Source organism: Mus musculus, chromosome 10 (assembly GCF_000001635.26).
Source record: "Mus musculus strain C57BL/6J chromosome 10, GRCm38.p6 C57BL/6J".
Lineage (NCBI taxonomy): Eukaryota > Metazoa > Chordata > Mammalia > Rodentia > Muridae > Mus > Mus musculus.
This window is the reverse complement of record NC_000076.6, coordinates 77727802-77755142: the sequence shown is the minus strand read 5'-3', so window position 1 is coordinate 77755142 and position 27341 is coordinate 77727802. Positions and strand designations below refer to the sequence as shown.

Genomic DNA, 27341 nt, shown 5'->3' with positions numbered 1-27341 from the left:
ACCCAGAAGACACACTCTGATGCAGTTACAGTGACTACAAGACAACAGTGCCAGTTAGAAACTCATTTCTCACCTGAATCCAAGGCTAGACAGCAATGGCTTGGCATACTTAAAAAATAGGGAGGAGACAGTCCACTCAGAAGTGGACAGCAAACTGTCCTTTGAACACAATGGGGAGGTGTCCACGATAACTGTTACCTACAGTCCCAAACTACTTAGATCACTGAAGCAGGAGAATTGCAAGTTCAAAGCCAACCTAGTAAAGTCCTGGTCTGAAAATAAGAGAAAATATATAAAAGCACTAAGTCCCTATAACTACTCCAACATGAAATGCTTTGGGGCATGTGCAGGAGGCTAGGCTTAATCACACAAAAGAAAAAGAAAAAAAAAAAGATCGAGAAAGTAAGGTATTTCTGCATAGTTAAGAGAGTTTATGGCTCCCAGAAGTGCTCTGCAATAGTTGATTTTTTTTATTCATAGCAGAAAGGACTTGGAATAGCATTTGAAGCCACAGGAAGACATGAGATTTGTCTACAGCTGGTTTCCAGGCTGCCTGGAGTCTGCCCTTGACACCTGAGTTCCCTCGTCTGTCCCTAAATATGGAGGTATGGTACTTGGTTCAGTGTGCTCTTCTATCTACCCCATCTTGCTCATGTAAACACACATCAGGACCCTGTTTTCCCCTGTGATTTTAGTTATTTACGGCTCCTTTTCCTTTCCTTGGGTTAAACATCAGCAAGTGTGGCCTTTTGTGGCCCCTGTCCCAATGGCTGCTTTTCCCTGACCTCCATGTCTGGCTCTAATTTGTATTTCCTGTGTACTGCTGTCTCTGGATTGTTTGTGCTTCCTGCTCCTGGTTCCTTGAGGTATGAGTTTAGATGGCTGGTCTGGGCGCTTCCTTCAAGGCTATGAGTTTCCCTCGTGTGCTGTTTATTCCCAGCATGGGTTTGTTGTGTTTTCATTTTCAACCGCCTCTTGTATCATCCAGCCTCTGCCCCTGACTCCCTGGCTATCTAAGTGTGTCTTCTATTTCTACAGATTGGTGTGAACTCTCTGGTTCTCCTTCCCTTTCCGTTTCTATTTCTTTCTGTCTTGAGGTTATACCTCATATGACCTCAACAGTTTCAAATTCATTGAGATTTCTTTGGCCTAAGCTGTTAGCTGGTCTGCAGGGTAGGGAAAGCTGATGCTGTTTCGCTTGATTTGTATGGCTGTGCACGGTATTCTCTGAGCCCTCGTTTTCCTTCTATCCCTCCTCTTCCTCCTCCTCCTCCTCCTCCTCTTCTTCCTTTTCCTCTTCCTTCTCCTCCTCTTCCTTTTCCTCCTCTTTCTCCTCCTCCTACTCTTCCTCCTCTTCTCTCTCCTTTTTCAAAAGATTTCTTAATTAATTTATTTATTTGCTTATTTATTTTATGTATATGAGTACACTGTTGCTGTACTCAGAAACACCAGAAGAGGGCATCAGATTCCATTACAAATGGTTTGAGCCACCATGTGATTGCTGGGAATTTAAATCAGGATGCCTGGAAGCATAGTCAGTGCTCTTAACCTCTGAGCCATCACTGCAGGCCTTCTATTTCTTCTTCTTCTTTTTTTTTTTTTTTTTTTTTTTTTTTTTTTGTATTGCACTACCAATGGCTTTCTGACATGGCCAGCTCTCCTCAGGGTACCAGAGCTGTTGGGTTCTTCACAGTTCAGCTTCATATGGATTGGGGTCGATGGAATGACAACCCAAACAACAGCAAACATCTAGAAAAGAATTATGAGCTCTCCTACTACCATTTCCCATCCATAAAACACAATCAGGACGAGCCCAGCAGCATAGGAAAGGATTGCACTGCACAGACAGGGAGGAGAGGAATGCAAAGCTGACTCAGTGGCTTTGTAGACCTGGGTGGTATACTTCAGAGGCCTGAGGAAACTCACATCCATCTCAATCATGGATAAAAAGATGCCCAGAAAGTTCTGACACCCTTTCCTAATAGAGACACTCAACAAAACCAACAGAATATCCTCAGTGGGAAACAAGACACCCATGAAGGCTACCCATAACCCTTTCTAAGGAGGCTACCCATAACCCTTTCTAAGGAGAGGTACAAGGTGAGGCTGTCCACGTCCACTCAACAATGTACTGGAGGTTAGAGCCAAAGCCATTAGGCAATGAGGAATATGATTACCAGCAGTAAAGTCCTTGGGGTCAAAACCATGGTGCTGCTGTTGCTTCTGCAGCAATGGTGGGTGTGTACATCAGTGGACTAAGCCCAATCACCTGATTTCTAACAACAGCACCAGGACATGCGGTGACCGAAGGACGGTCTCTCCCACAAATGTTGCTAGGACAGTCACATGCTGAACATAAGGCTATATGCTAATGCCATATCAAAAATAATTAACTCAAGATGAATCAGAAAACCACATGCAGGAGCTAAAGCTACAAAATCATAGAAAAAGGCATAAAAGCCAATCTCCTGACCAAAGACTCAACTGTGGTATCTCAGGCAAGTCACAAAAACACAAGGTACACAAGAGAAGAAAAAAATTTTTTAAAGATTTATTAATTATTGTACTTAGGTACACTGTAGCTGACCTCAGATACACCAGAAGAGGGCATCATTTCTCACCACGGATGGCTGTGAGCCACCATGTGGCCACTGGGAATCAAATTCGGGGCCTTCAGAAGAGCAGTCAGTGTTCCCACCAGCTGTGCCATCTCACCAGCCCAAGAAATTAAACCACCAAGATTAAGAAAGCACAGGGCAGCAGAGGACTTTGTTAGAGAAGTCAGTGATGATCCTCAGAACACTCACGGTCCAGGGAACCTGCTGCCCAGAACCATCAAAACTCCATGAAAGGAGAGACAACTCCATCTAAGACAAAGGACTGTCCAAACTAATTTATTTAAGAAAACAGAGCAATCCTAAGACTGGACATAGGGGAACAGGGGCCACTCCTTAAAAACAAATATACATACACATACATCACACACACATACATACACATACACATATAAACATATACTTACACATACAGAGGTCCAGAGGGGTCTTGAGCTGTGGGTATCACAACGCTATAGCACACCTCTGGGCCCAGATGTTGTAGACACTGGTCACACATGAACTTGTGTGGAGAAGTCAATGGGACAGAGGTTGTATGAGAAACTGCAGCATGTATATGAGGCAGAAAGCCCACACTGTGTGGCACAGAAGCCCTACTCAGTGCAGCAATTGCTGATCTCTGCTCACTTGTTTCTGTGAAAGTACCTCTGTCTACTGTGTCTGGGGCACCACTGAACCAAGGCTTCTGACAATATCAGGGATACCTGAGAGCAGAAGCTATAAGTGGGATGCTCTTGCAACAGAGCTGGTTCCTGATGCAGGACAGATAAGCCTGTGATGGGGCCATCACCTGTCTCCTAGCCTCAGGCAGGCTGGACCACCCCTTGAATGATGACAGGACTGGAGGATACAATAGTTAAACGCTCAGCATCATCACCAGGTACCCTGGCAGGCACCACAAGGCAGGGGGCACAGGGTCAGCCCAGGAAGTCTGTGCTTTCCCTCCAGATGTGTTTATTGCTGGAGCAACCAGTCCAACAGGAGTTAATGACTGAGCCCTGCAGAGCATCCTCCAGACTGAATAACAAGGAAATGAAAGTGTACAGAGTCTCCTGAGGCAAAACATGCCTGAAGGATAAAAGCACAGAGCCCAGAGCACCTCACACACACACACTCACTCAACACTCACACAGTCACTCAACACACACACACCCTCCTCCAGCCAACCCTGCCATGGCCACCTCCACCATGTCTGTCTGCTCTGACGCTTGCACCAACTCCTCCTGGCAGGTGGATGACTGCCCAGAGAGCTGCTGTGAGCCCTGCTGCTGTGCCCCCAGCTGCTGCCAGTCTAGCTGCTGCCAGCCCAGCTGCTGTGTCCCCAGCTGCTGTGCCCCAGCCCCCTGCCTGACCCTTGTCTGCACCCCAGTGAGCTGTGTGTCCAGCCCCTGCTGCCAATTTTCCTGCTGCACACCGTCATGCTGCCAGCAGTCTAGCTGCCAGCCAGCTTGCTGTACCTGCTCCCCTTGCCAACAGCCCTGCTGTGTGACCCTTTGCTGCAAACCTGTCTGCTGTGTGCCAGTCTGCTGTGGCGCTTCCTCCTCATGCTGCCAGCAGTCTAGCTGTGAGTCCTCTTGCTGCACCTCTTCTCCCTGCCAGCAGCCCTGCTGTGAACCTATCTGTTGTGAGCCTTTGTGTTGTGAACCTGTCTGTTGTACACCCATCTGCCCTGGACCATGCTGCCAGCAGTCTAGCTGCCAGTCCTCATGCTGTCAATCCCCCTGCTGTGTGCCTGTCTGCTGCAAGCCTGTTTGCTGCACACCCATCTGCTCTGGCTCCTCCTCCTGCTGCCAGCCCTCCTGCTGTGCTCCAGTCTGCTGCAAGCCCTGCTCCAGTGTGTCCCTGCTGTGCCGCCCAGTGTGCAGACCTGCCTGCTGTGTGCCCACCTCCTCCTGCTGTGCCTCCTCCTGCCAACCCAGCTGCTGCTGTCCAACCTCCAGTGTGTCCCTGCTGTGCCGCCCTGCCTGCTCCAGACAGGCCTGCTGTGGACAGAAGTCCAGCTGCTGATCCCAAGTCCTCCTCTGGGGTATTATCCAATGCAGGCTGCTCTCCCCCTCACCCTGCTCCTGCTAGCTCTAGCCATTCCCACCCTCTAGCCTTGACCACAGAAGACTAGCCATGGCTACCCAGCCGGTGGTTGGCCTCTGAGCCCTTCTCTGAGGCTGCCTGAATGGAGTTCCACTGACTTCTTAGGCCTCAAGTCCTAAGATTATTCCCAACTCCAGCAGCCCTAGTCTTATGGGGGCCTTATCTGACCTGCTACTATGCATATTCTCATAACCCTGCCTTTAGGAGCTGGAGAGATGGCTCAGGGGTAAAGAGCACATACACTCGCATAGGACCTGAGTTCTGTTCCCAGTGCACAGAGGGTGTCTGCTGTGAATTGTAATTCCTTTCCTAAGGACTTTGCTGCCCCCTGACAACACCTGAACTCATTTTGCACATGCATGTACAAATACATGTGTGCATGAGCTTACACACACCACACACACACACACACACACACACACACACACACACACACTCTTAAAATTAAAGAAAAATAAATCTTTAAACCTGCCTCTGTCTCCTAATGACCTGTGTCTTATGTGTGGGTGTGTATTTGTGTGTGTGAAGGGGTGGGTGGGCATGGTGGGTCCATATCTCATGCATCAAATGAAACCTAGCTCAAGGGTACAGCTGGCACTTCTCGGAGCAGCTACTTAGTATCTGAGTTTAGGACTGTGGGGGAATGACAATGCTCATTCTGTCTCCATCTTTCATGGAAGTTCTACCCTTCCCAGTGTCCACATCTCAACCAGGGCTCCAGTTCCAGCTCCAGCTATAAGGCTCAAAAGCCCCAAGAATGCCAACCTTGTACAGTCTTTTGGACGCCTCTTGCCAATGCAATCCTCCTAGATTCCAGCACCCTTCCTGCAGCCCTGGTGCCCAGGAGCCTTTCCAAGGAGCTGCTCTACACACTTCCTCCTCATGCTGCCAGCAGTCTAGCTGTGAGTCCTCTTGCTGCACCTCTTCTCCACTGCCAGCAGCAGTGGAACTGGTATCCTGTCTTGGTGACTGGCATTCCAGATCCAACATCCCACCCAGCCGGAGCACAGGGACCACTTGAGTAAATGCTGGGTGGAATGGGGTGGTTAATAATGTCAACTTGACCGGATCTGTTATCACCATGGAAACAAATTGTCAACATATGTGGTTTCTTCTCCTCAGGCCAGAAGTCTCGCTGCTGACTCAAGTCCTCATCTGGGGAACTATTCCCCACAGGCGCTTCTCCACTGCTCTAGTTATTCCCAACCCTTTGCCCTTGACCACAGAGGACTAGCTGCAGGCCTCCTTAAGGTCATATATTTGAAGGCGTGGTCTCTAGACGGTGGGACTGTTTTGGGAAGGATTAGGAGGCGTGGCCATGTTGGAGGAGGTGTGTCACTGGGGGTGGGCTTAGAGGTTTCAAAAGTCCAAGTCAGGCCCAATCTTGCTCTTTCTGTATGGATTGAGATGCGAGCTCTCAGCTGCTGTTCCTGCGCCATGCCTGTGTACCTGTTTCTGGGCTTCCTGCCATGACAGCCATGGACTCACCCTCTGAAGCTATACGGAAGCGCTTAATAAAATGTGTTCTTCTATACGTTGCCTTGGTCATGTGTCTCTTCACAGCAGAGAACGGTGACCAAGTCAGCATGTCTGGGGGAGAGTTTCCAGATCAGATTAACTGAGATGGGAATGCCCACCCTAAATGGGTGGCACCATTCTATGCACTGGGGGCCAGGATTGGATAAAAAGAAGAAGAAAACAAGCTGAATATGGGCATTCCCTGCCTCCCTCCCCCCTTCTTGACCAGTGGTGTTGCCTGTGCCCTAGACTACCTTCCTGCCCTTGGGGGTTGGAAGTGATGTGGAACAGAGTCAACAACCCATCTCCTGCACGGGGACCTAATTGAGGACTGTCTGAGAGACCAAGGATTGCCGGTACAGACAATGTCAGCCAATCAGAAACTGCTGTTTAGAAGAGATGCCTTCTTGGGACCAATGAGGGTGTGGGTAGAGGGTATTAAAGGAGTTTGCAGCCGTGCTCAGGTGAGCCTGCTGCAGCATTTCTTACCTGCTCCCAGAGCCTGTGTCATGGACTCTGTACTACCTCACCTCCAACCTCCAAGAGCAGGTAAAGTCAGGCAGGAAATAGTTCAGGGCACAGGGAACACAGTCGCCTCGTTCTCCTGACAATGCGCTGTCCCCACTGTGATGGACTGTGTCCCTGGCAACCGTGAGTCAGAATGAACCTTTTCTTCTATTAAGTTGCTTCCCGTCAGGCATTTTGTTACAGCAGCAACAAGAGTGACTGACACATGAGGTAACACCAGCTGTGCCAGCAGTCCCAGGTGCCCCACACAGTGCTTCCTGTGCTCAGGGGTCACCTCCCTTCCCCCACTCAGAAAACTACCCAAGATAACCACTGAGACATCCCAGCACCAGAGAGCAAATGACACAGCCTTGTCCACTTTCTTGGGAACAAATCTATGTGCCCATAGATAAGAGGTCCCAAAGGGCCATGATGATGGTCACATGATACTGCTGTGGTTGTTGAATGGCCAACAGGTAAGGCCCAACCTGACTGGAGGTCACACCCAACATATGTCTGCCCTTCTCACATCTGCACGTTGATGCCCAAAACACAGGACCTCACCTGCTTAGTGACCAGTATGCCAGAGGGATGCCCTCCAGTACCCGGAGAGTGTGTCCCCTGTCTCCTATGAGCCTCTTTCCTGGTGGGGCCACATTGGAAGACCGTTTCCAAAACTTTAAATCACAAGGTGACCAAAGAACTCTGTCAGGCCAGCCTCAGGTTTCATCCTGGGAGAAATGAGAACATCCATCGATATAGAGCAGTCCCCACTCAGGTTCACACTGCTAACAGATATAGGAAATTACTCAAATGTCCACAGCAGAAGGGTGGATAGATGTGTGTGGGCTGTCCACACAGGGAACATTGAACAGCTGTAGAGGAGGCAGCCAGGTGGAAGCATCGTGCTTGATGAGATGGCATGAGGTCATGTGTGGAAAACACAGCACAAGACTTCTGGGAATGGACAGCAGGGATACAGGCCAGTCAGACTGCTCAATGAATGCTGAGACAAATATCAGCATAGAGAGCTAAGGATGATATGTAGAATCAGGGGTTGAGGGTAAGTCCTCTGACTCGTGGTTCCAAAGTGTCCAGCTTTTACCCTGTTCGTTCTGAGCCTGTGATAAGATAGAAAGCCACAGAACCTGAGCATGGAGCCAAGGTGGCTCCTTTCATGGCAGACAGGAAGCAGAAAGGAGGAAGGGCAGGATGAACCTCAAAAGGCCCGCCCCCAGTGGCCTACTTCCTCCAGTAAGGCCGGAGGCCTAATGTTTCATCCACCTTCCCAAATAGTACCACCAACTGGAGAACAGGCATTCAACACATAACCTTCTGGGGACATTCTGTGCCTAAACCATGTGTCTTTTTTTTTTTTTTTTTTTTTTTTTTTTTTTAGTTTTTCGAGACAGGGTTTCTCTGTATAGCCTGTATAGCCCTGGCTGTCCTGGAACTCACTTTATAGACCAGGCTGGCCTCGAACTCAGAGATCCACCTGCCTCTGCCTCCCGAGTGCTGGGATTAAAGGCGTGCGCCACCACGCCCGTAAACCATGTGTCTTAGTGAGGGTTTTACTGCAGTGAACAGACACCATGACCAAGGCAACTCTCATAAAGGACAACATTTAATTGGGGCTGACTTACAGGTTCAGTCCATTATCATCATGGTGGGAGCATGGCAGCATCCAAGCAGGCATGGTATTAGAGTCTTCTCTTGTTCTGAAGGCAGTTAGAAGAAATGACTCTTATGTGGCTAGGAGGAGGGTCTCAAAAGCCCACTCTCACAGTGACATACTTCCTCTAACAAGGCCACACCCGCTTCAACAAGGTCACACCTCCTAATAGTGCCACTCCCTGGGCCAAGTATATTCAAAATCAATACACCATGACTGTGGGTGTCTGAGGTAGGGCAGGGGAGGACAGAAGGACCACTCAAGGGCAAGGAGCCTGGAATGAGCTACGGCACACACTGATGACAGCCAAATGTTCTGATACCCTTGGTCATACTCTTTAAGTGCTGGCACCATGGCACACCAAGCATTTCTCAAGAAAACTACCTAGTAGGAGCTTCAGGCCATCACTGGGCCCCTGTGACTAACAGTCCCATCCCTTTACCTTACACAGGATACTGTCTGAGAACATGGAACTCATGGCCATATACCCTTAATTCTGAAGGTGAACTTTGAAGTTGAACCAAATGGAGACAGGATGCAAGTCCCAGGTCAGGGCTCAGAGGATGGCTGTGGGTACCAGAGATCTTCAGATGACGGTGCTAATCCCAAAGAAGAACCACTGACCTGCCACAGGTGCCCAGGATGGATGTCACCTCTAACCCAGCAAGAGACAGACAAGCAACCTCCCACAGAGTCTCCTGTGCTGGGGTCACTTCAGCAATGTGACCAAGTGACTGGGACCCTTGCCACAAATCTGGAAGTCAGCGAAGGACTTGGACAGAATCAGAGCAGGAAGATGCACAAGTGGGCAGATGACAACCCCCCCCCCCAGGGAGCTGGAACAGCACCTCAATACACCCATGAGTGCCTGAAACACTGGGCATGGCTGAGCACCAGCCTGAGGGTTCCTCCAGCCCCAAGATACCTCCAAGGACGCTAGCCTCAGAAGATGAACCATGTGCCAACAAGAACACTTACAATAGTGTGCCATAATAAAAATAATTTTTAAAGTCCGCTGCTGTAGTAAATATTTAATTTCAAATTGGAGGTTTCTACACTGCATTAGATCATTCCGTTCTCAGACAAAAGACATAAAATTTTTATATTCATAATAAGACCTTAAGCTTTTAAAGCACTAGAGCTGAGAAGATATCTACCCTCTAAGCTATTTTTGCCTACTTTCCTGTCAATAACCCTGAGATATAATTTATCATGTTCTGTCTGGGCTGCTCTTACTCCAATTGGCCAGCCCTCATGGCCATGTTTTCATGACTCATCTACCCCACGGCATCTTCTTCAATCTCCATCTTCTCTCTCCCTTCCCATGGTCCTGCCTCAGACCCCAAACCTGGGAACCGAAACCTCACCTACCTCTCCTCTACCCAGCTATAGACTATCAGCATTTTTTGTGTCCTCTCCCCAGCCTTGAGTGGGCTGAATCAGACCTTGTTTTGTCTTCTGACCTAGGTAAAGTCTATTGTCCTGCCATATCTGCAGCTTTCTGCAAGAAGCCACTACCTGAGCAGCTGAGCTTGTCTTCCCAAGGAGAGTCTGACAAGGTGGGGGATGGGTTTCCCCCTTTTAGAAATTCAGACTCAAGAATTAAAGTTGAGCCTTGATCTGAGAACCTTGACTTGGCTCCATTATTTCTCTTGCTGTTCCTCCCATCCATCCCCAGCTTTCCTTTCAGGAGCCCAGTGACCCGTGGCCTCTCGTGACCGCTTGTGGCTACATCTTTTTATAGTTTTAAATTACAGAGCAAGGTCACATAGCATCACTTGGTGTACGTGAGGATCTTCTCATCTCCGAGGCAACCAGATCTTGGGGGCTGGTATTATTATTATGGTACATAGCAACAGACCAAACCTCAACAGCCGGCCTCATTTATTTCTGCAATTTTTCATTTTGCAGTTTTCCAGCTCTGGAAAGTGAGATCAATAGATGAGGGAGGTTGTGAACTAAGAGCGGGATGCTCTCCTAGAGAATGAGGACAGGGAGGGAGAAAGGGAGAGGGAAGGTAGGGGAGAGGGAGGACACCCAGAGTTCTTAGAAAGTAAAGCAGAAGCCCGCAGGTGAGGGTGCTTGCCAATAGGCTGCAGGATGGGTGTAGTGTGGTGAGGCTGAAGTGGAGATGTGCAGGGGAGTGGTTGGGGGGGGGGTGTGCAAAAGTGCAGGGGGGCTAAGACGCAGATCAGGAAAGCTGGAAACCAGGGTAGGTAAGGCATGAGCCAGCATCAGGAGCCAGGGAGGATGGAGTCCTGGGAATGAACAGGAGACTCAGACTAAGATGAAAAGCTGAAAAGATTTGTGAGACCAGAGCTGAAGAAACAAACCATCAAGACGCTGGGAATTGGAAGCAGGGGGTGGGGAGTGGGATTGACCACAGAAGACAAACAAGGTTCTAGAAAGAGATGAGTTCACCAGAAGACGCATCCACTCATAAGCCCAGGGTGGTGGCACACTTCTGGGATATGGAGGCAAGAGGATCAAGAGTTCAGGGAAAACCTTGGCTTACATAGTGAGACCAGCCTGGACTATAGGAGCTACTGTCTCCAAAAGAAAAAAGAGGAATTAAAAAAAAATGGAGGTATATCCCTGCTGCTCCCAGCAACCTGAGAGAACACCCAGCCATGCCACACAAGGGAAGCCAGCCCTCTCTGCATAGCTAGCTACAGGATACACAGATCTGTCGTGGTGGCTTTAGAGACTGATCCAGACAGGAAATGGCAGATATGTCTCATTGAGCTCACACTGGGAGTGGAGTACCTGGTGTGTCCATAGGATCTTAATTTTCATAGAGAGTTAAGATGACTCTCTAGAGGCAGAATGTGTCTGGAAATAAAACCAAGACAATCTCACAAGGAAGGGTATGAAAAGATAAAACTGAGGAAAACAAGGGATAGAGACACGGCTGAAGGCTTACACCATGTCTAGAGCTTGGAAGGAAAAGCCATGGAAGGAGAACTGGTTTTTAAGGTAATCCTGAGAAGAGAGGTCATACTGAAAGAATTCATAGTCCACAAAGCAACACCTAGCTCAGTCACAGGCATTCTAGAACAAGCCCAGCATTCAGGAAGGAAACAACAGACAGAGGTTGAAAGGCAGGTGAACTGGAGAAACTCCACTTGCCTCTGCTCAGTAACATGGGCACCAGAATAAGTATTGCCACCTCTGCCTTGAGGGATATTGGTTCAAAACCCAGAATTCTTGCTTGCTTGTTTGTTTTTTGAGACAGGGTTTCTCTGTGTGGCCCTGGCCGTCCTGGAGCTTGCTCTGTAGACCAAGCTGGCCTCGAACTCAGAGATCCTCCTGCCTCTGCCTCCCCAGTGCTGGGATTAAAGTGTGCACCACCACCTGGGTACAAACCCAGAATTCTAAACCCAGCCAAACTATCCTATCATAGCGGGGTGGGGTCAGGGGTAGGTAGACCAGGAGCTTCTGAATTGTGACCATTGCAGGTGTGGAATCTCTGGCCGTAGAATGACAGAAAGATGACAATAGAAAAAGCTCAGAGTCTCACTGGAAATGCTGAGTATCTCAGGAGAAATCAGGCACCATAGAAGAAGATGCCAAACCCTACGGGAGCCTGTTTCCCTTACAAAGCACAGGTGGTTCAGGGAGCACACACAGCTTCCTGCCAGCAAGCCTCTGTGTACCTTGTGCTGTGTAAGACTTGCATCTCGCTAGCATTTGCAGAGGGACAGACGACCTCCCCATACGCCTCTGAATGAGTTGTACTATGGAAGGCATGTGTTTTCCATTCTTCTTGTTTTAAACAGCAATAAAAATTAACAACAACAGGTCCCCGTCACTCAAACACAGGATAACAAATACCTGTTTCCATGAAGCCCTGCTTACCTCTAAAACCTCACAGGGGGAAGTGGCCTCAAGTGTTTTCCAGGCCTTCTGCACAGTCAAAACAAAAAAAATCACAGGTTAGGCTTGCTCACTGCACTAATAAGGGGAGCTCCAGCAAGCAGGAAGGAAAGCCCTAGAAGATTCTCACCAGGACAACACAAGCTCAGGGAGGTATAAAAGCTAACAGCCAGCACCTCACACTCACACAAGCTCACACACCCACAGCTCCTACCACACCTGCCCACCATGGCTACCTCCACCATGTCCGTCTGCTCCAGTGACCTGAGCTATGACAGCCGGGTCTGCCTGCCCGGATCCTGTGATTCTTGTACTGACTCCTCCTGGCAGGTAGACGACTGCCCAGAGAGCTGCTGTGAGCCCTGCTGCTGTGCCCCCAGCTGCTGCCAGCCAAACTGCTGTGTCCCCAGCTGCTGCCAGCCAAGCTGCTGCCAGTCCAGCTGCTGTGCCCCCAGCTGCTGCCAGTCAAGCTGCTGTGTTCCCAGCTGCTGTGTCCCCAGTTGCCCCCAGTCCAGCTGCTGTGTCCCCAGCTGCTGTGCCCCAGCCCCCTGCCTGACCCTCATCTGTACCCCAGTGAGCTGTGTGTCCAGCCCCTGCTGCCAATCTTCCTGCTGCACACCCTCATGCTGCCAGCAGTCTAGCTGCCAGCCAGCTTGCTGCACATGCTCCCCCTGCCAGCAGCCCTGCTGTGTGACCCTCTGCTGCAAGCCTGTCTGCTGCACACCCATCTGCTCTGGATCATGCTGCCAACAGTCTAGCTGCCAATCCTCATGCTGTCAATCCCCCTGCTGTGTGTCTGTCTGCTGCAAGCCTGTTTGCTGCACACCCATCTGCTCTGGTTCCTCCTCCTGCTGCCAGCCCTCCTGCTGTGCTCCTGTGTGCTGCAAGCCCTGCTCCAGCCTGTCCCTGCTGTGTCGCCCAGTGTGCAGACCTGCCTGCTGTGTGCCCACCTCCTCCTGCTGTGCCTCCTCCTGCCAGCCCAGCTGCTGCCGCCCAACCTCCAGTGTGTCCCTGCTGTGCCGCCCTGCCTGCTCCAGACAGGCCTGCTGTGGACAGAAGTCCAGCTGCTGACAGACTGGATCTCTCAGCCTCTGCAGGCTACATCTTTGTTTCTAAGCAATTCTCCACTCTAAGGAGCCCCTGGAAGATGCCTGGGGCCACCAGAGTTGTCTCACTATGAATTGGGGGCTACACAGCTGCTGCCTGATGGGGTTTGAAGGTGCCACCCAGCCCCTCCCCCTACAGATTCCTCTGTGACACAGATAGCACCCCCTTCTCATGACCATGCATCCACACCAGATGTGACAGGTCCACTGCTGTGTTCAATAAAGTGTTCGTGTCAGTAGCTGTGAGCTGTGTGCATTTTCTGGAGCCTTCTGTGTCTTCACACCCTGTCCACCATAGCCCTAGGTGCCTTGCCCCAGAAAGCCAGACACAAAAAGATTCCCTGATGCCAAGTCAGCACACTGGGACAAAACCTAAGTCGTCGATGTCTGTCTGAGAGTCAGCATGGTTGCAGACTGAGAATCCTGAAAACACAAGCTGGGGTCGGGGTGGGGTGGGGTGGGAGTGGGGGTGCAGGAAGTGCAGGGGCTTCCATGTCAGGAGGCCAGGAAAGAGGTTTCCACCCAGCAGGCCTCAGATCACCAGAGTGTGAGGATTACTCCCTACTGTGACAACACTGCTCTCCCCCACCTCAAGAGTTTTAAAGCCTGGCTGAGGACGACCAAGGGACTCAGGCCCCCCAAAGGTGATGATGCAGAGGACAAGACTGGGTTGCCAGTGGGCCACCAATACTAGCGAGTCAAAGAAGCACCATTAGACCAGCCAGGAAAGCTGGTGTTCTTAGCCCTCAGCTGAGACTGACTGAATGAGGTGGAGCTAGAAGACAGCGGAGCAAGACCCACGGACAGTTGGGAGCAGAGACACCTCCATGGGACTGATAAGGTCTGTCTTACCCCCAACTGAATGCCCCATGGGAAGAGTTGAGCAGAGCCCCAAGTAGAAGATTGCTGAACACAGTAGGAACATTTGAAGCTGTGCTGTTCCTGCTTTGCAGGGATTATACATCCTGCATCCATCACTGGGTTATTCAAATATTCGGAAGAGAATGGTCATCCCCTGTGGACAGGGAGGAAGGTCTCCCAGCTGCGCTATTCAGCTTTCTGGTGCATGGCAAAGCCCCTGAGAGAAACAATGTAGCCAGAGGGCCCTTTGGCTCGAGGTTTCTACTATGATCTGTCACTGTGATCTGTCATTACTTCAGGGTGTGTGGCAGGGCACACAAGACTGTATGGCAAGTGAGACAGGAAGGGGCCAGGGTCCATAGGCTAGCTCCAACCTTGGTCCCTCCTCACCCTGTGGGGCAATGGGCTATGCACACGCAGCCTGGTCTCCAGTTGAGCTGAGGTCTTGAACCCTGTGGTACCCGTGGGTGGTAATTTCCACCTACGTGGGCCAGAAGGTGTTCTCTCATGTCTGCTGGACCCCTGGACCCCTGGCTCCTGTCAAAGTTAACCCCCCCCCACAGCCCCCACAGCCCCCACAGCACCAACAGGAGAAGCGTGTGGATAACAGTCATGTAGACTATGTCCCAAGCCTTCAGGCTAGACTCCTCCCCACAGTTACCTAGCAACAGCAAGATAACAATCCCACTATAAGAGGGGCTGTTTGGCCCCTCCTCGCTCTCTAAGCTCTCTTACTCTCTAAGCTTTTTACCTTGCTCTCTTAAGCTTTCACCTTTCTTTTTTTTTTTTTTTTTCCATTTTTTATTAGGTATTTAGCTCATTTACATTTCCAATGCTATACCAAAAGTCCCCCATATCCACCCACCCCCACTCCCCTGCCCACCCACTCCCCCTTTTTGGCCCTGGTGTTCCCCTGTACTGGGGCATATAAAGTTTGCAAGTCCAATGGGCCTCTCTTTCCAGTGATGGCCGACTAGACCATCTTTTGATATATATGCAGCTAGAGTCAAGAGCTCCGGGGTACTGGTTAGTTCAGCTTTCACCTTTCTTACTCTCTATCTCCTTTTCTCTGTTTCCCTTCCCCCTTCTCTCCTCTTGGCCATGGATGCTCTCTCTCTCTCTCTCTCTCTCTCTCTCTCTCTCTCTCTCTCATCTTCTCTCTTTCCCCCTGCCTTTCTACAATAAAGCTCTAAAACCATAGATTGTCTCTGTTCATCAAAGCCCAAACTAAAGACACTTGCCTGCGTGGGAACCACCCAGTGCCCCCTCTCTCCCCCTGCCCCCCTTCCCTTATCTCTGGAGTCTAGTGCCAACCCAGGGGTCCCCCTATTCTGTTCTCAGCTCCTCTGCCGTATCCAGCATGGGATGCAGGAGACTGAAAACCTGGTACTAGAGGCTGCCCCTTGTCTACCCCCCCCCCCCATGTGGGGTCAGTGGCTTCATACAGCCAGATGCCCACCTGGGGCTGCATGGAAAGCATCTGGAAGTCCTCCTGCGTCTGCCTGCCCAGAGCACAGGAACTCTGGCCAGATGCGGACTCTCTCCCTCCCCCCCCCCCCGTCTTCCCTTCCCCCCTCTGCCCCTCTCTCACTTTCTCTCTCATTACTATCTGTCTGAAGGTAAATAGCTTTGTCCTCTATCATGATACTGTCCCCACCACTAGTCCCAAATTGGCTGAGCCAAAGAATACGAACCAAAACCTTCGCAACCATGAACTAAAATAAATCTTTTCTCCAGGAAGTTGATTCTGTCTTTACTCATGGAAGAAGGAAAGGGGAACTGAGAAGAGGGAGCCACTTTATGTTGTACATTCACAAGGCTACCGTTCAAACCTTAGCAATAAGGGTGGCCTGTGAGTCGGCTGTCATCATCACTGGACTGGGGACATTTGGCACTTTCAAAGTCATTCTCTATGGCCAGTAGAGTGTCCCTAGGGTGTCAGGTAGGTGTCTGTAGGGTGAGAGAGTGGCATGGAGTTTCATTGCTGGGCTCTGCTGGGCAGGAGCTCCCCCAAGGAAATGACAGCACAGTCCAGGGACCTTCCAGCAGGATGTTGGATGAGCAGGACCCTAGGGAGGGCATTACCCCACTATTCACATGAATATAACACACAGAGAGTCTATCACGGAAGTTCCTTGGTGAGTGTGATAGTTTGGATATGCTTAGCCCAGGGAGTGGCACTATTAGGAGGTGTGGCCTTGTTGGAATAAGTGTGTCATTGTGGGCCTGGGCTTTAAGACCATGATCATAGCTGGGCAGTGGTGGCGCACGCCTTTAATCCCAGCACTTGGGAGGCAGAGGCAGGCAGATTTCTGAGTTCCAGGCCAGCCTGGTCTACACAGTGAGTTCCAGGACAGCCAGGGCTATACAGAGAAACACAGTCTCAAAAAACAAAACAAAACAAAACACCCTGATCCTAGCTCCCTGGAAACCAGTCTTCTCCTGTTTGTCTTTGGAATAAGATGTAGAACTCTCAGCTCCCCCTGCACCATGCCTGCCTGATTGCTGCCATGCTCCCACCTTGATGATAATGGACTAAACCTCTCTGAACCTGTAAGCCAGCCCAATTAAATGTTGTCCTTATAAAAGTTGCCTTGGTCATGGTGTCTGTTCACAGCAGTAAGACAGTGAGCATAGGCCACAGGTGAGCTACACTGGTTCTGCCGTGTTCATTCACCTTCTTGTTCCCCAAACTTCCGGGTTCCCAGCTTAACAATAGCCTGCTCCCTGATACGAGCAGCATCAGCTCTGGGGCTTGGCAGCTGCTCCTTCCCCTTACAACCCCAACCCCGCACAGCCTTAGAAGACACAGCTCTCAAATAATCGACCTTGGATTTCAGCCTCAACAAGAAACAGTGGCTTTCTGCTGTTCTAAATAACACCTATCTCACCCCTCACCTTCCCTGTCTTTCTACCTACCCCAGGATGAGCTAGCAATGACCAGAGGCCAGGAACACCAGGCCAAGGTAGACGAGTCCGTTCTAAACTACAGAAGGACCAAGGGCTTGGTGGCTTCCAGCATTGCAGACTTCCAACAGTACGGCTTGAGGAGGCCACACACTTGCATAGGATCTCCCTAGCTAAGCCCAGGCATAGGCAAGGTCTTAGACGGATGCTCCAGGGAAGAGTGGTTCTGAGGTCTCTTCAGCTTCAACTCCCACTTATCCCTGCTCTGCAGAGCCAGTCCCTCAGTGCCCTGCCACCCTCCTGCTTCCCTCAGATGCTAGCCTGTGGTGACACTGGCTCTTGCAAACCCCATGATACAGCCCCCTCTCTGAAGTCCCTTTGGCCTGTGAGAACACAAGCATAGGTTCTAGGAGCAGGGGCTGTCATTCAGTCCTGAATGAAGGCTGTTTTCATTCATCTTTACAAAGAGGAGGAGGAGGTAGGAGTGTTGGAGGTTCAAGTTAAATTCTTGGGCTGAAGGCATTTTAGGATTCCAGCTTGTTGCTAAGCAGAGACCAATAATTACCTTCAGGGACCCAAGATGCTAACAAATGCCTCCCCTCCCACCCCCACTCATCTACCCCTCCCCTGCCATCTCCACACTTCACCAAAGCAGCCACAGGAACAAAGTAGAAAAAATGAGAGCCACTGGGGTACAACAGCCCAGTGTAAGGCAGAGCCTCTGATAGAGGTGACCCTCATGGTGATCACCCTGCTGCTGACCTGGGCCCTGAGTCATGTGGAGATGTTTTAAGGTTCTAGCGACAGTCTTGAGCAGCATGGAAGGCTAAAGTGAAGCAGTACACAGACATAGGATGCCTCCTACTGATGCTTATTATGTTTTTTGCTACTAGAAGCCAAGGGCTGAAGGATGTGGAGTCTGCCTCATATGCTGCTCTAGTAGCCTAGTGGCTTTGTTACAGAGCAGGCAGGCAGTGCCCTCAGGTTTAGGAGGTCTACACGGAGCCACAAGGGACAGCTTGGTGGGAAGGCAGTTATGTGGCTGTTCCCATCTCTCAGCCAGAATGGCTACAAATGTCACAGGCTCAGTAGCAGGCTAAAGGGCTGCAAGGAGGAGCCCACATAGCAGAATGGGTATGGCAGGCTCCGGGAACACACAGTGGGCCTACAGTTCACAGGCATACAGAAAGGCTGCCTGATGGGGTGTCTTAGTTAGGGCTTCTATCACTGAAACCACCATGACCAAAAAGCAAGTTGGGGAGGAAAGGGTTTACTTGGCTCAGATTTCTGTAGTGCTGTTCAACATCAAAGGAAATCAGGACAGAAACTCAAATGGGGCAGGATCCTAGAGGCAGGAGCTGATGGAGGGATACTGTTTACTTGTTTGTTTCCCTGGCTTGCTCAATCTGAATGTGTATAGAACTCAGGACCAACTGCCCAAGGATGAAACCACACACAAGAGGCTGGACCCTCCCCCATCAATCACTAATTAAGAAAATGTTCTACAGCTGAAACTTATGAGGGTATCTTCTCAATTGAGGTTCCCTCCTTTCAGATGACTCTAGTTTGTGTCAAGTTGACATTAAGATCAACCAGCACACAGGGGCTAGGCATACAGAAGGCCTCGAAAGAAGGGAGCATACTGCATAAAAACCTGCATAGCGGGCCACAGCAGGGCCTAGGCGGCAGCAACAGCTTCCATAGCCCTGGGGTTGGCAAAGGTTGTAGGGATCCAGTACAAGGAACCAGGGCAGGAAGTCACCCATTTACACTGTTGTAAAGCTTTCTGGCTTTCTGCAGCCACACAGTTGTATTTACTAAAGGAACAAAGGAATCCCTGGGGCAGTCACTACACAATAGACTTTGTTATTTTGTTATACATTGTTATACATTATCATGCATTGTTATGCATTGTTATACATTGTTAGTGTAGTGGTTAGTATAGTCAGTAGATAAAATCTAGAATCATGACAAGCCTTTAGGAATGCCTGCTTGGGGTTGTCTCAATTGCATTAATTAAGGAGAGAAGAGAAGTCCACAGTTGGAGGTGCCATTCCCTGGGCAATATAAGTGGAAAAAGTGGCTGGGCCGCCACAGCATTCATCCTCTCTGCTTTCTCAGACTGGCTGCTTCAAGCTCCTGCTCACTTGATTTCCCCACCTTGGGGAATTGTACCTTGCACTGTAAGCCAAAATAAATCCTTCCTCCTTTAAATTGTGTTAGTCAAGTGCTTTATCACAACTGAAAAGAAACTATAGCAGCTAGCTAATTTTATGTTAAGGGGTGACAGCAAATGTTTTGAACTCAACAACTGGCAACACATATGCACACAGGCATGTTGTTGTCAATAAAACTTTATTTACAAAGATAGAAAGTATGACAAACTTAGGCCAGAGTTCCTAGTTTCCCAATCTCTGTGTTAAAGTTTTGCATTTTACAGTGGAGAGTCAAAATAAATAATAATGATGAAATACATTCACTTTAAGGCCTTCATTGATAGAACAAGATGAGAAAGAACAGGATCCCACACTCAATCCAGCCAATGTCCCTATGGGCTTAATGATGGCCCAAGAAACAGCAGTATAAAATACATTTAAGTCAAACCAGTATATCCTGTTTATGTTAAGTTGGCCTCAAGCCAAAATTGTTTATGGAGACCATAACTCAGGAAGACGCATCACAGAATGACAAGTCACTGAGGAGCAAGTGATAGAAACAACACAAGGAAGACCAGCTGCATTCTGGGTAGTTAGAACATAGGGCTGGGTATAAAAGCCACACCAGAAACGCATGCCAGACATTCCCATCTTCCTCCAGACCAGCCAGGATCTGCCACCATGTGCCACACTAGTTGTTCCTCAGGCTGCCAGCCAGCTTGCTGTGTGTCCAGCTCCTGCCAGCCAGCCTGTGTGCCCTTGAGCTGCAGGCCTGCCATATGTGTTCCTGTGAGATGCCAGGTGACCTGCTGTGTACCTGTGAGCTGCAGGCCCACTGTATGCATGGCCCCCTCTTGCCAGTCCTCTGTGTGTGTGCCTGTGAGCTGCCGGCCAGTCTGTGTGACCTCCTCCTGCCAGTCATCTGGATGCTGCCAGCCCTCCTGTCCCACCCTGATCTGCAGGCCTGTCACCTGTAGTACCCCCTCCTGCTGCTGACCAGTGTCTCCAAACCAGCTGCTGTCTGATGGGACTTATCTGTCCCCTCCCAACACCTGTCCTCTTTGAGGCAGGTGGGAAGCATGTCCAACCCACTCTGGAATGATGGAGAGCCAGTGTAGAATAATCCAGTTTCTCACTGCCCCTGTCCAACTCCCAGGGATGTCCTGACTCACGTTCTCTCTCTCTTTCTCTCTCTCTCTCTCTCTCTCTCTCTCTCTCTCTCTCTCTCCTCTTTGAGCCAAATAAGTTGTTTTCCATACCACTTGTGCTCTTTTTTTATCCCACATTTTCTTCAAGATGGAGATTGAGACAAGTTCTCACTCTGCAGCCTTGGCTAGACTAGAGTTCACTATGTATACCGGGCTGATCTTGAACTCACATTTGCCTGCCTCTGTCTCCCAAGTGCCTATATACTTTTTTTTAAAATAAAAGAATAACGTTTATTTTATGTTTATCAGTGTTCTGCTTACATGTATGTCTGTGTACCACATAAACCCAGTAGAGGGTGCCTGATTTCTTGTAACTGGAGTTACAGAGGTTGTAAGCCACCATGTGGGTGCTGGGAATCTAGACCAGGTCCTCTGAAAGAGCAACTAGGTCTCTTAACTGTTGAGTCATCTTTCTAATCCCTCCATATACTTTTGACTGTTCTTTCCTTGAAGATTCCTAACTATATTCGGGTCAGCAGCCACTCCTCAGAGAGCCCTTTTCTCTGCTGCACTGAGGAGGCGTGACCTTGGTATGAGGAGTGGGCTGAAGCAGCTATCTAACTTCCTGAAACTTACAATGGAAAAACAGAAGAAAATTGAGTCATCCTGTGGGTTGGGGTGGAAAACAGGCCTGGACCCCAAAGCCCATGAACTACCTTAAAGTATAGCCACAACAGGCAAGAACAAGAGAACTAGTTCTACCTCAAACTCACGACAGCACCAGAGAACCAGGAGACTTTGCTGGCCCAGCATGGGCAAAAAGTGTGGAAAAGTCCATGAGTTATGAAACCCAGAGGGCCTCACTGGAATCCCAGTGAGCACATCAGCCTCCCCAGGAAAATGAGAATCAAGAACGGAGTGAGTGACTAGGTATCTGGTGCAGGACACCTGGAAACTGGTGTGGGGTAACACCACTGAGCTTCCCAGCATCCAAGCCCAAGCCACTGGGAAGGGAATCACAGAAATCTGAATTTTTGTTACAAAGAAGATAAACATTGTAATAGCCACCCACACAGGGAAGACTGAGGAAATCTGCTGAGATGAGAGTCTCTATGTTGTTTTCACAGCAGTTCAATCCAATCAGAGTGTGAGGGGTCCAAAAGAAAGCAAGAAAAATCGCAATCATCCCAACCCATTGTCAGAAAAACAGAGCAAAGCAAAAGCCAGATTCAAAGCCAACACAGGTGTGTAACTCTAAAATATCTCTCATCAGTGTGTTAAAATGTTACTTGTGTGTGAACAGATGAGGATTTGAAACTAAGAGTCAAATAAATACAATCAAAGCCAAGAAAGATGAGCTCCTTCAGAAATTCAAGGATATACTTGATGTAGCCAAAGGTGGGGTCACTGGATGAGAAGATAGGTCAGATAGAAGTAGTCAACATGTAAATACAAAGAGAAACATAGTCAGGGCAAAAGGAGACAAAAACAAGATGTCAAGGCACTCTGGGAAGCTGGATCATCATTTGTGGTTGGAGGTGTGTGATTAGCGTGCCCAGAAGGAGCAAGAACATTCTAAGAGACACTTATGTCTCACTTTAGCTATCTGGCCTGTGGAAACAAGATGCCCAAGGAAACTGGAATTCCCTGGGAGTCTCTAGTTAGAAAATAAATGGCTAAAGCCTGGGGCCAGACAGTCGGGAACTTGTCTCCCAAGAAGGGAGCTCATAGGAACAACCTATCATACCATCTTCTAAGACAGGCTGAAGCTGGGATAATGATAGTGTGCCACTATAGGCAGGACCACTTTGATCAGGACTGCTTAATTATGTATACCACTTGTCTTCTATCTAAACCGTACTGGGTCATGTCAGGACCCAGAAGATGGAATGGGGGGAGGAAGCAGTATCTGGATCTCTTTGTCCTTCTTTCCAGTGTGGCCACATTGAATCAGTCTCCTTTTCCTGATTTCTATTATTAATTGTTTGTTTCATAGGTCCATGAGGATGGACAGCCACGTCTGAATTATTGGGGCTACCAGGGCTCAGGCTCTGACCTTTAATAACCCTGATAACAAGCAGTGTCACAGAGAGGAGAGGAGAGGAGAGGAGAGGAGAGGAGAGGAGAGGAGAGGAGAGGAGAGGAGAGGAGAGGAGAGGAGAGGGGAAGAGGGGAGAGAGAAGAGGAGAGGAGATGGTGAGGAGGAAGAAGGGGGCATAAGAAGGGAAGAGAATAAAGGGACAGGAGGGGAAGGGGAGAGGGAGAAGAGGAAAGGAGCTAGGCAGAGAGGACCAAAGAGGAGACAAGGAACAGAAGAAACAGACAAATAGCGTCTAAGAAAGGTTTCACAAAAATAAAAATTCATAAAACACAGAGAACCCCTTTAGTGTGACTTTTCTTGGGTGATGTGAGTGTCTACCTGTCCTTAGGCAGAACCCTAATGACAAACCAAAGCAAGTATCTTGCCCAGGCCAGCTTGGTGAAGCAGTGAATTTTCTGAGGTTACCTGAGAAGCAGGAGCAACCGGTGGGCAACTACACTATGAAAGAGTCTCCCTCTTAGCAATAGTTAACTGCTTACACAGCCTAAGAGGAAGGCAGTCTCAAGAATCATCCTGTGAGTCCTCCACTGCCCCAATCTTGTAAAGGTCTCATACAGGTAATTATAGCTGCTCCGGTCTCAAGATGGCAACTGCTGTGTCATCCTTAGAGGACAGCATGCCACAACACCCCAAAATAGGCTGCATCTTCCTCAAACCAAACCAAAACAAAACAAAACATGGCTAGACACACTTTGTTCAATATGTGACTGTCAAAACACAAAAGTGATGAGAAAGCCGTGGACACACAGATTAAACCACATGCTACAAACGCAAAAACAAAGGCAAGGATCTCATCAGACCTAGGATGGGAAACACACGCACTAACTCCTGAAGGAGAAGCCTGTGGAACTGAAGGTATCCTTCAAAAATGACATGATAGAGCCTGGCACGTCACTGTCAGCCGACACACACCATCAGAAAGGGTTTCAGGCCAAGGATGCTACAAAGAGAGAAATGGAGCCACCTGAGGGAGCTGTAGAAAGGGCTCTGTGAAAGTTAAGAACACTCTGGAGAGGAGGGTGCTCACAGCAGTCAGGGGCATACTTGCACCAAGAGGACGTGGACAGAGGGGGCAGCAGCAGGAGCAGGCATAAGTAGAACTTCTGGAATCATGTATAGCTCACAGGACATAGTCTGTGCTCTCAGCAACTCTCATTTCCTTCAGGAAAGAGAAGGGGCCTCTGCCAGTGACAGATACACCAAAGGAAACTCAACAGACATCTGTGAAGATGTCAAGAGGAAGATTTCAAGAGCCAAAAGAACACAGCTTCAGAAGTTGGCACCAGATAGGTCAAGTTAGAGCCCTAGACAAATACTGCAGGTGAGTGGAAGAGGCCACCTGATCTTCTCTATCAGAACGGAGATCATTGGCCCAGATCACACAAAGGCTCCAGCTGAAATCTTACAGCTCATCAGGAGGAATGAAAGCTCATGAGATTCTGCCCCAAGGCAGAAATTGAAATTAGAAAAAGATGGCATCAATATAAATTCAGGTGGAAAGGATTGTGCAGGATGTATAGGGGGCAGGCAGGATGGCTTGTTGAAGAAAAGAGCTTGCCACCAAGCCTGACAACCTGAGTTCAAACCCTAGGACTCGCATGGTAGACAAGACCCAACTCCTTTAAGTTGTGCTCTGACCTAAGCACATGTAGCATGTGTATATACACACATACACACTTGTGCACACACATAGCTATACATACCCACCAGCACATACACAATACATGTGCACAGATACAAACATGCATACACATACATACATACATACATACACACACACACACACACACACACACACACACACACAAATGTAGTTTTTTGGAAGGGAGTGCAGAAAGACAGAGCAAAGGAAATCTGAAGTAACTTCAAATACATCAGCAGTTACAATAAACATAAATAGATTAGACTCTCCAGGTAAAAGACAGATTTTTTTTTTTAATGTTTGCTTCAAATCTTTTATGCTAACATCAGGCTAATTTATCTGTTTTATAACAAACTTTCATTAGCTCCTTGTCCACAGGTTGGCTTGCACTGCCTGGTGCTCCAAAAACAGAGCTGAGTACTCGTGACAGAGCCCAGACAGAACGCAGGACCTTAATAAGTCTAAGTAATGGGCATTTTTTTGTGTTGAGAAAATGTTTTGTGCACTGGATGAAGGCTGTATCTCTGAGCCTGCAGAGATCTGAGTGCAGGCTGAACGTTGATATTGTTATTTGTATGAACTATCGCCGGTCTCAGTGTTTCGTAAACATCCTCTCCATCACCTTCTGATTGGTTTAATAGAGAGCTAAACAGCCTATAGCAAAGCAGGAGAGGAAAGGCTGAATATCCGGGTAGAGACAGGAACTAGGAAAGAGTCAGAGCTAGGGGGCTGGAGAGATAGCTCAGTGGTTAAGAGCACTGACTGCTCTTCCGAAGGTCCTGAGTTCAAATCCCATGGTGGCTCACAACTCATCCGTAATGAGATCTGACACCCTCTTCTGGTGTGTCTGAAGATGACTACAGTGTACTTACATATAACAATAAATAAAAATGTGTACTTACATATAACAATAAATAAATCTTTGGGCCGGAACAAGCAGAGAGGTCCTGAGTTCTTACATATAACAATAAATAAAAACTTGTACTTACATATAACAATAGATAAATCTTTGGGCTGGAACAAGCAGAGAGGTCCTGAGTTCTTACATATAACAATAAATAAAAATGTGTACTTACATATAACAATAAATAAACCTTTGGGCCGGAGCAGAGAGGTCCTGAGTTCAACTCCCAGCAACCACATGATGGCTCACAACCGTCTGTACAGCCACACTGTACTCTTTAGAGTCTGAATATCTTTAGAAAGAAAAAAAATCAGAGCTGGGAGATTCACAAGCCAGATATGGAGGAAGGAACAGCCACATGGCAGAACATAGATGAGAACAAGTGGGTTAATTAGATTATATGAGCTAGTCGGCCCAAGCTACATAAATAAAGATAAGTCTGTCACTTAGTGACATTCTTAGACCCCATCCTAATGGGACAGTGAAGTGTTTAGAAGTGAAGGGGAAGGCAGAGGAGTGTTCATCCACCTAGCCTTGACAGCCTCGTAGCCAACCCCACCATGGTACAACTGCTATGGCAGTCCATCTGCCATAGCGCCCCCTGCTGGCTCCTCACCATCCAGATCATGCCCTCAAGTTCCACAGTCACTACTCAGACCCTTGCAGGCCATGCCGGCTGTTCCTTTGTCTTCCTTTCCTTGCTCTGAAAAACTACACTCCCTTTCTGCTTTATTCTGTTCCCTTGAAGCTGTCCTTTGGGGAGTACTTCTATCTTGGCACAATATGGAAGAGGCCTGAGGGTTCTTGGTGGGGAAGAAGAAGGCCAGGGGATGAGGGCTCTACCCTGTACACTGAGCTGGGCAGAGGCAGGTCTCAGGGGCCCTGAACCTCTCATGTCTGAATCAGGTTCACCTGCTGGGGGGTGGGGTGGGGAGAGCAGATGCCTGTTGGTGTGTTTATTATTTTATTGGGTTCTTATACCTCTACCTCCCTTCTGGGCCTTATTTCACCCTAATCCCTTCCAGCCCCCCAACACTTGGTAGGAGAGAAAGAAGGTTCGAGAGGAAAGGGGGCATAGACCTCTATAGACTACTTCCTGCTGGTTAGGGTTGCCTGGTTCCTTACGGCGGGCCTAATCATCAGAATATCCAGCAATCCAGCAATAGCAAACAGAAGAGCAGTGGGGAAACAGCAGCTAATGCCCACTGCAGAGTGCCCAGGATTAAACTATCTGCAGCTGGCAAAAATCATGCAACCCACCTTCACCAGAGCACGAAACTATCATAGTTAACAGCTGTGGATTACCAGCAGCTGGCAAAAATCATGCTCCCCACCCCCAAGAGCATGAGACAATCATAGTTAACAGCTGTGGACAAAGTACAGCACCTGCATATCCCACACCTGGGATCAAAACACAAACGTATTCATATAAAACTGTGTTTTTAAAGAAACCAAAACTCGCTGGAGAGATGGCTCAGCAGTTAAGAGCACTGCTTGCTCTTCCAGAAGGCATGAGTTCAATTCCCAGCAACCACATGGTGGCTCACAGCCATCTGCATGGGATCTGATGCCCTCTTCTGGCGTGTCTGATAACAACTACAGTGTACTCAAATAAATAACAAATAAATAAATCTAGAAAAAGAAGGGGGTGGGGGAGGAGGAGAAGAAGAAGAAGAAAGAGGAGAAACCAAAACCCTCACTACTGATACCAATATGTGTGAGTGTATACGGTATGAAGACTCAGGGACACTGTTCTCAAGTATGAGGACAATTTGTGAGTACACACATGTGTTATAGAAGTGCATGTATGTAAGCGAGAGGTTGGGAGTGGGCATAAGTATAGCTGCCCCTATGCACATGTTTGTGTGCATGAGGCTGTGGGCATCCAGTTTCTATGTAACCACATGTGTTTGTTGAAGGGATAGGTATGTGCATTGGAGAGATAGTATGTGTAACTGTGTGTGCACCTTCAGGACAGTGAGCCCCTAATATCTGCCCCAGTTCTGGCTCAGTTGTATAAAGCCCCAATTTAAATGACACACTGGTTACAGACCATCTTGGCTACTGATTCTTAGATCATTTTTTTTTCCTGCTTGCTTCTCATCACCAGTCTGCAACATAATAGAAACAGCACCATAATTCAGGGCAGGCAGCCGTGAGAACTGTGGGAGGGAAGGGGCAGGACAGAGCCACAGGCACAGCAGACCCTGCCAGCCAAACGCATGCACATCCCTGGGAGC

At 48.8% G+C, this 27341-nt stretch overlaps 3 protein-coding genes and 1 pseudogene across 5 annotated transcripts in view; 3 read left to right on the top strand and 1 right to left on the bottom strand.

The window, feature by feature from the left end:
* Positions 1 to 27341, bottom strand: part of Tspear (thrombospondin type laminin G domain and EAR repeats) — a 200887-nt gene that overhangs the window by 131852 nt on the left and 41694 nt on the right. The gene's annotated exons all lie outside the window — the stretch shown is intronic.
* On the top strand, positions 3720 to 4772 carry Gm9736 (predicted gene 9736). The gene has a single exon (NM_001370808.1). The coding sequence runs from the start codon at positions 3789 to 3791 to the stop codon at positions 4620 to 4622; it is 834 nt and encodes a 277-aa protein (NP_001357737.1). The 5' UTR covers positions 3720 to 3788; the 3' UTR covers positions 4623 to 4772.
* Positions 12643 to 13164, top strand: Gm18596 (predicted gene, 18596; annotated as a pseudogene).
* On the top strand, positions 19950 to 20302 carry Gm29802 (predicted gene, 29802). Its single transcript, NM_001378521.1, has one exon. It carries the CDS (start codon positions 19988 to 19990, stop codon positions 20300 to 20302), a length of 315 nt encoding a protein of 104 aa, NP_001365450.1. The 5' UTR covers positions 19950 to 19987.

Excerpts from the sequence above, each read along its gene's own strand:
- Gm9736 (NM_001370808.1), top strand. The coding sequence starts at position 3,789 with ATGGCCACCTCCACCATGTCTGTCTGCTCTGACGCTTGCACCAACTCC.
- Gm29802 (NM_001378521.1), top strand. The coding sequence starts at position 19,988 with ATGTGCCACACTAGTTGTTCCTCAGGCTGCCAGCCAGCTTGCTGTGTG.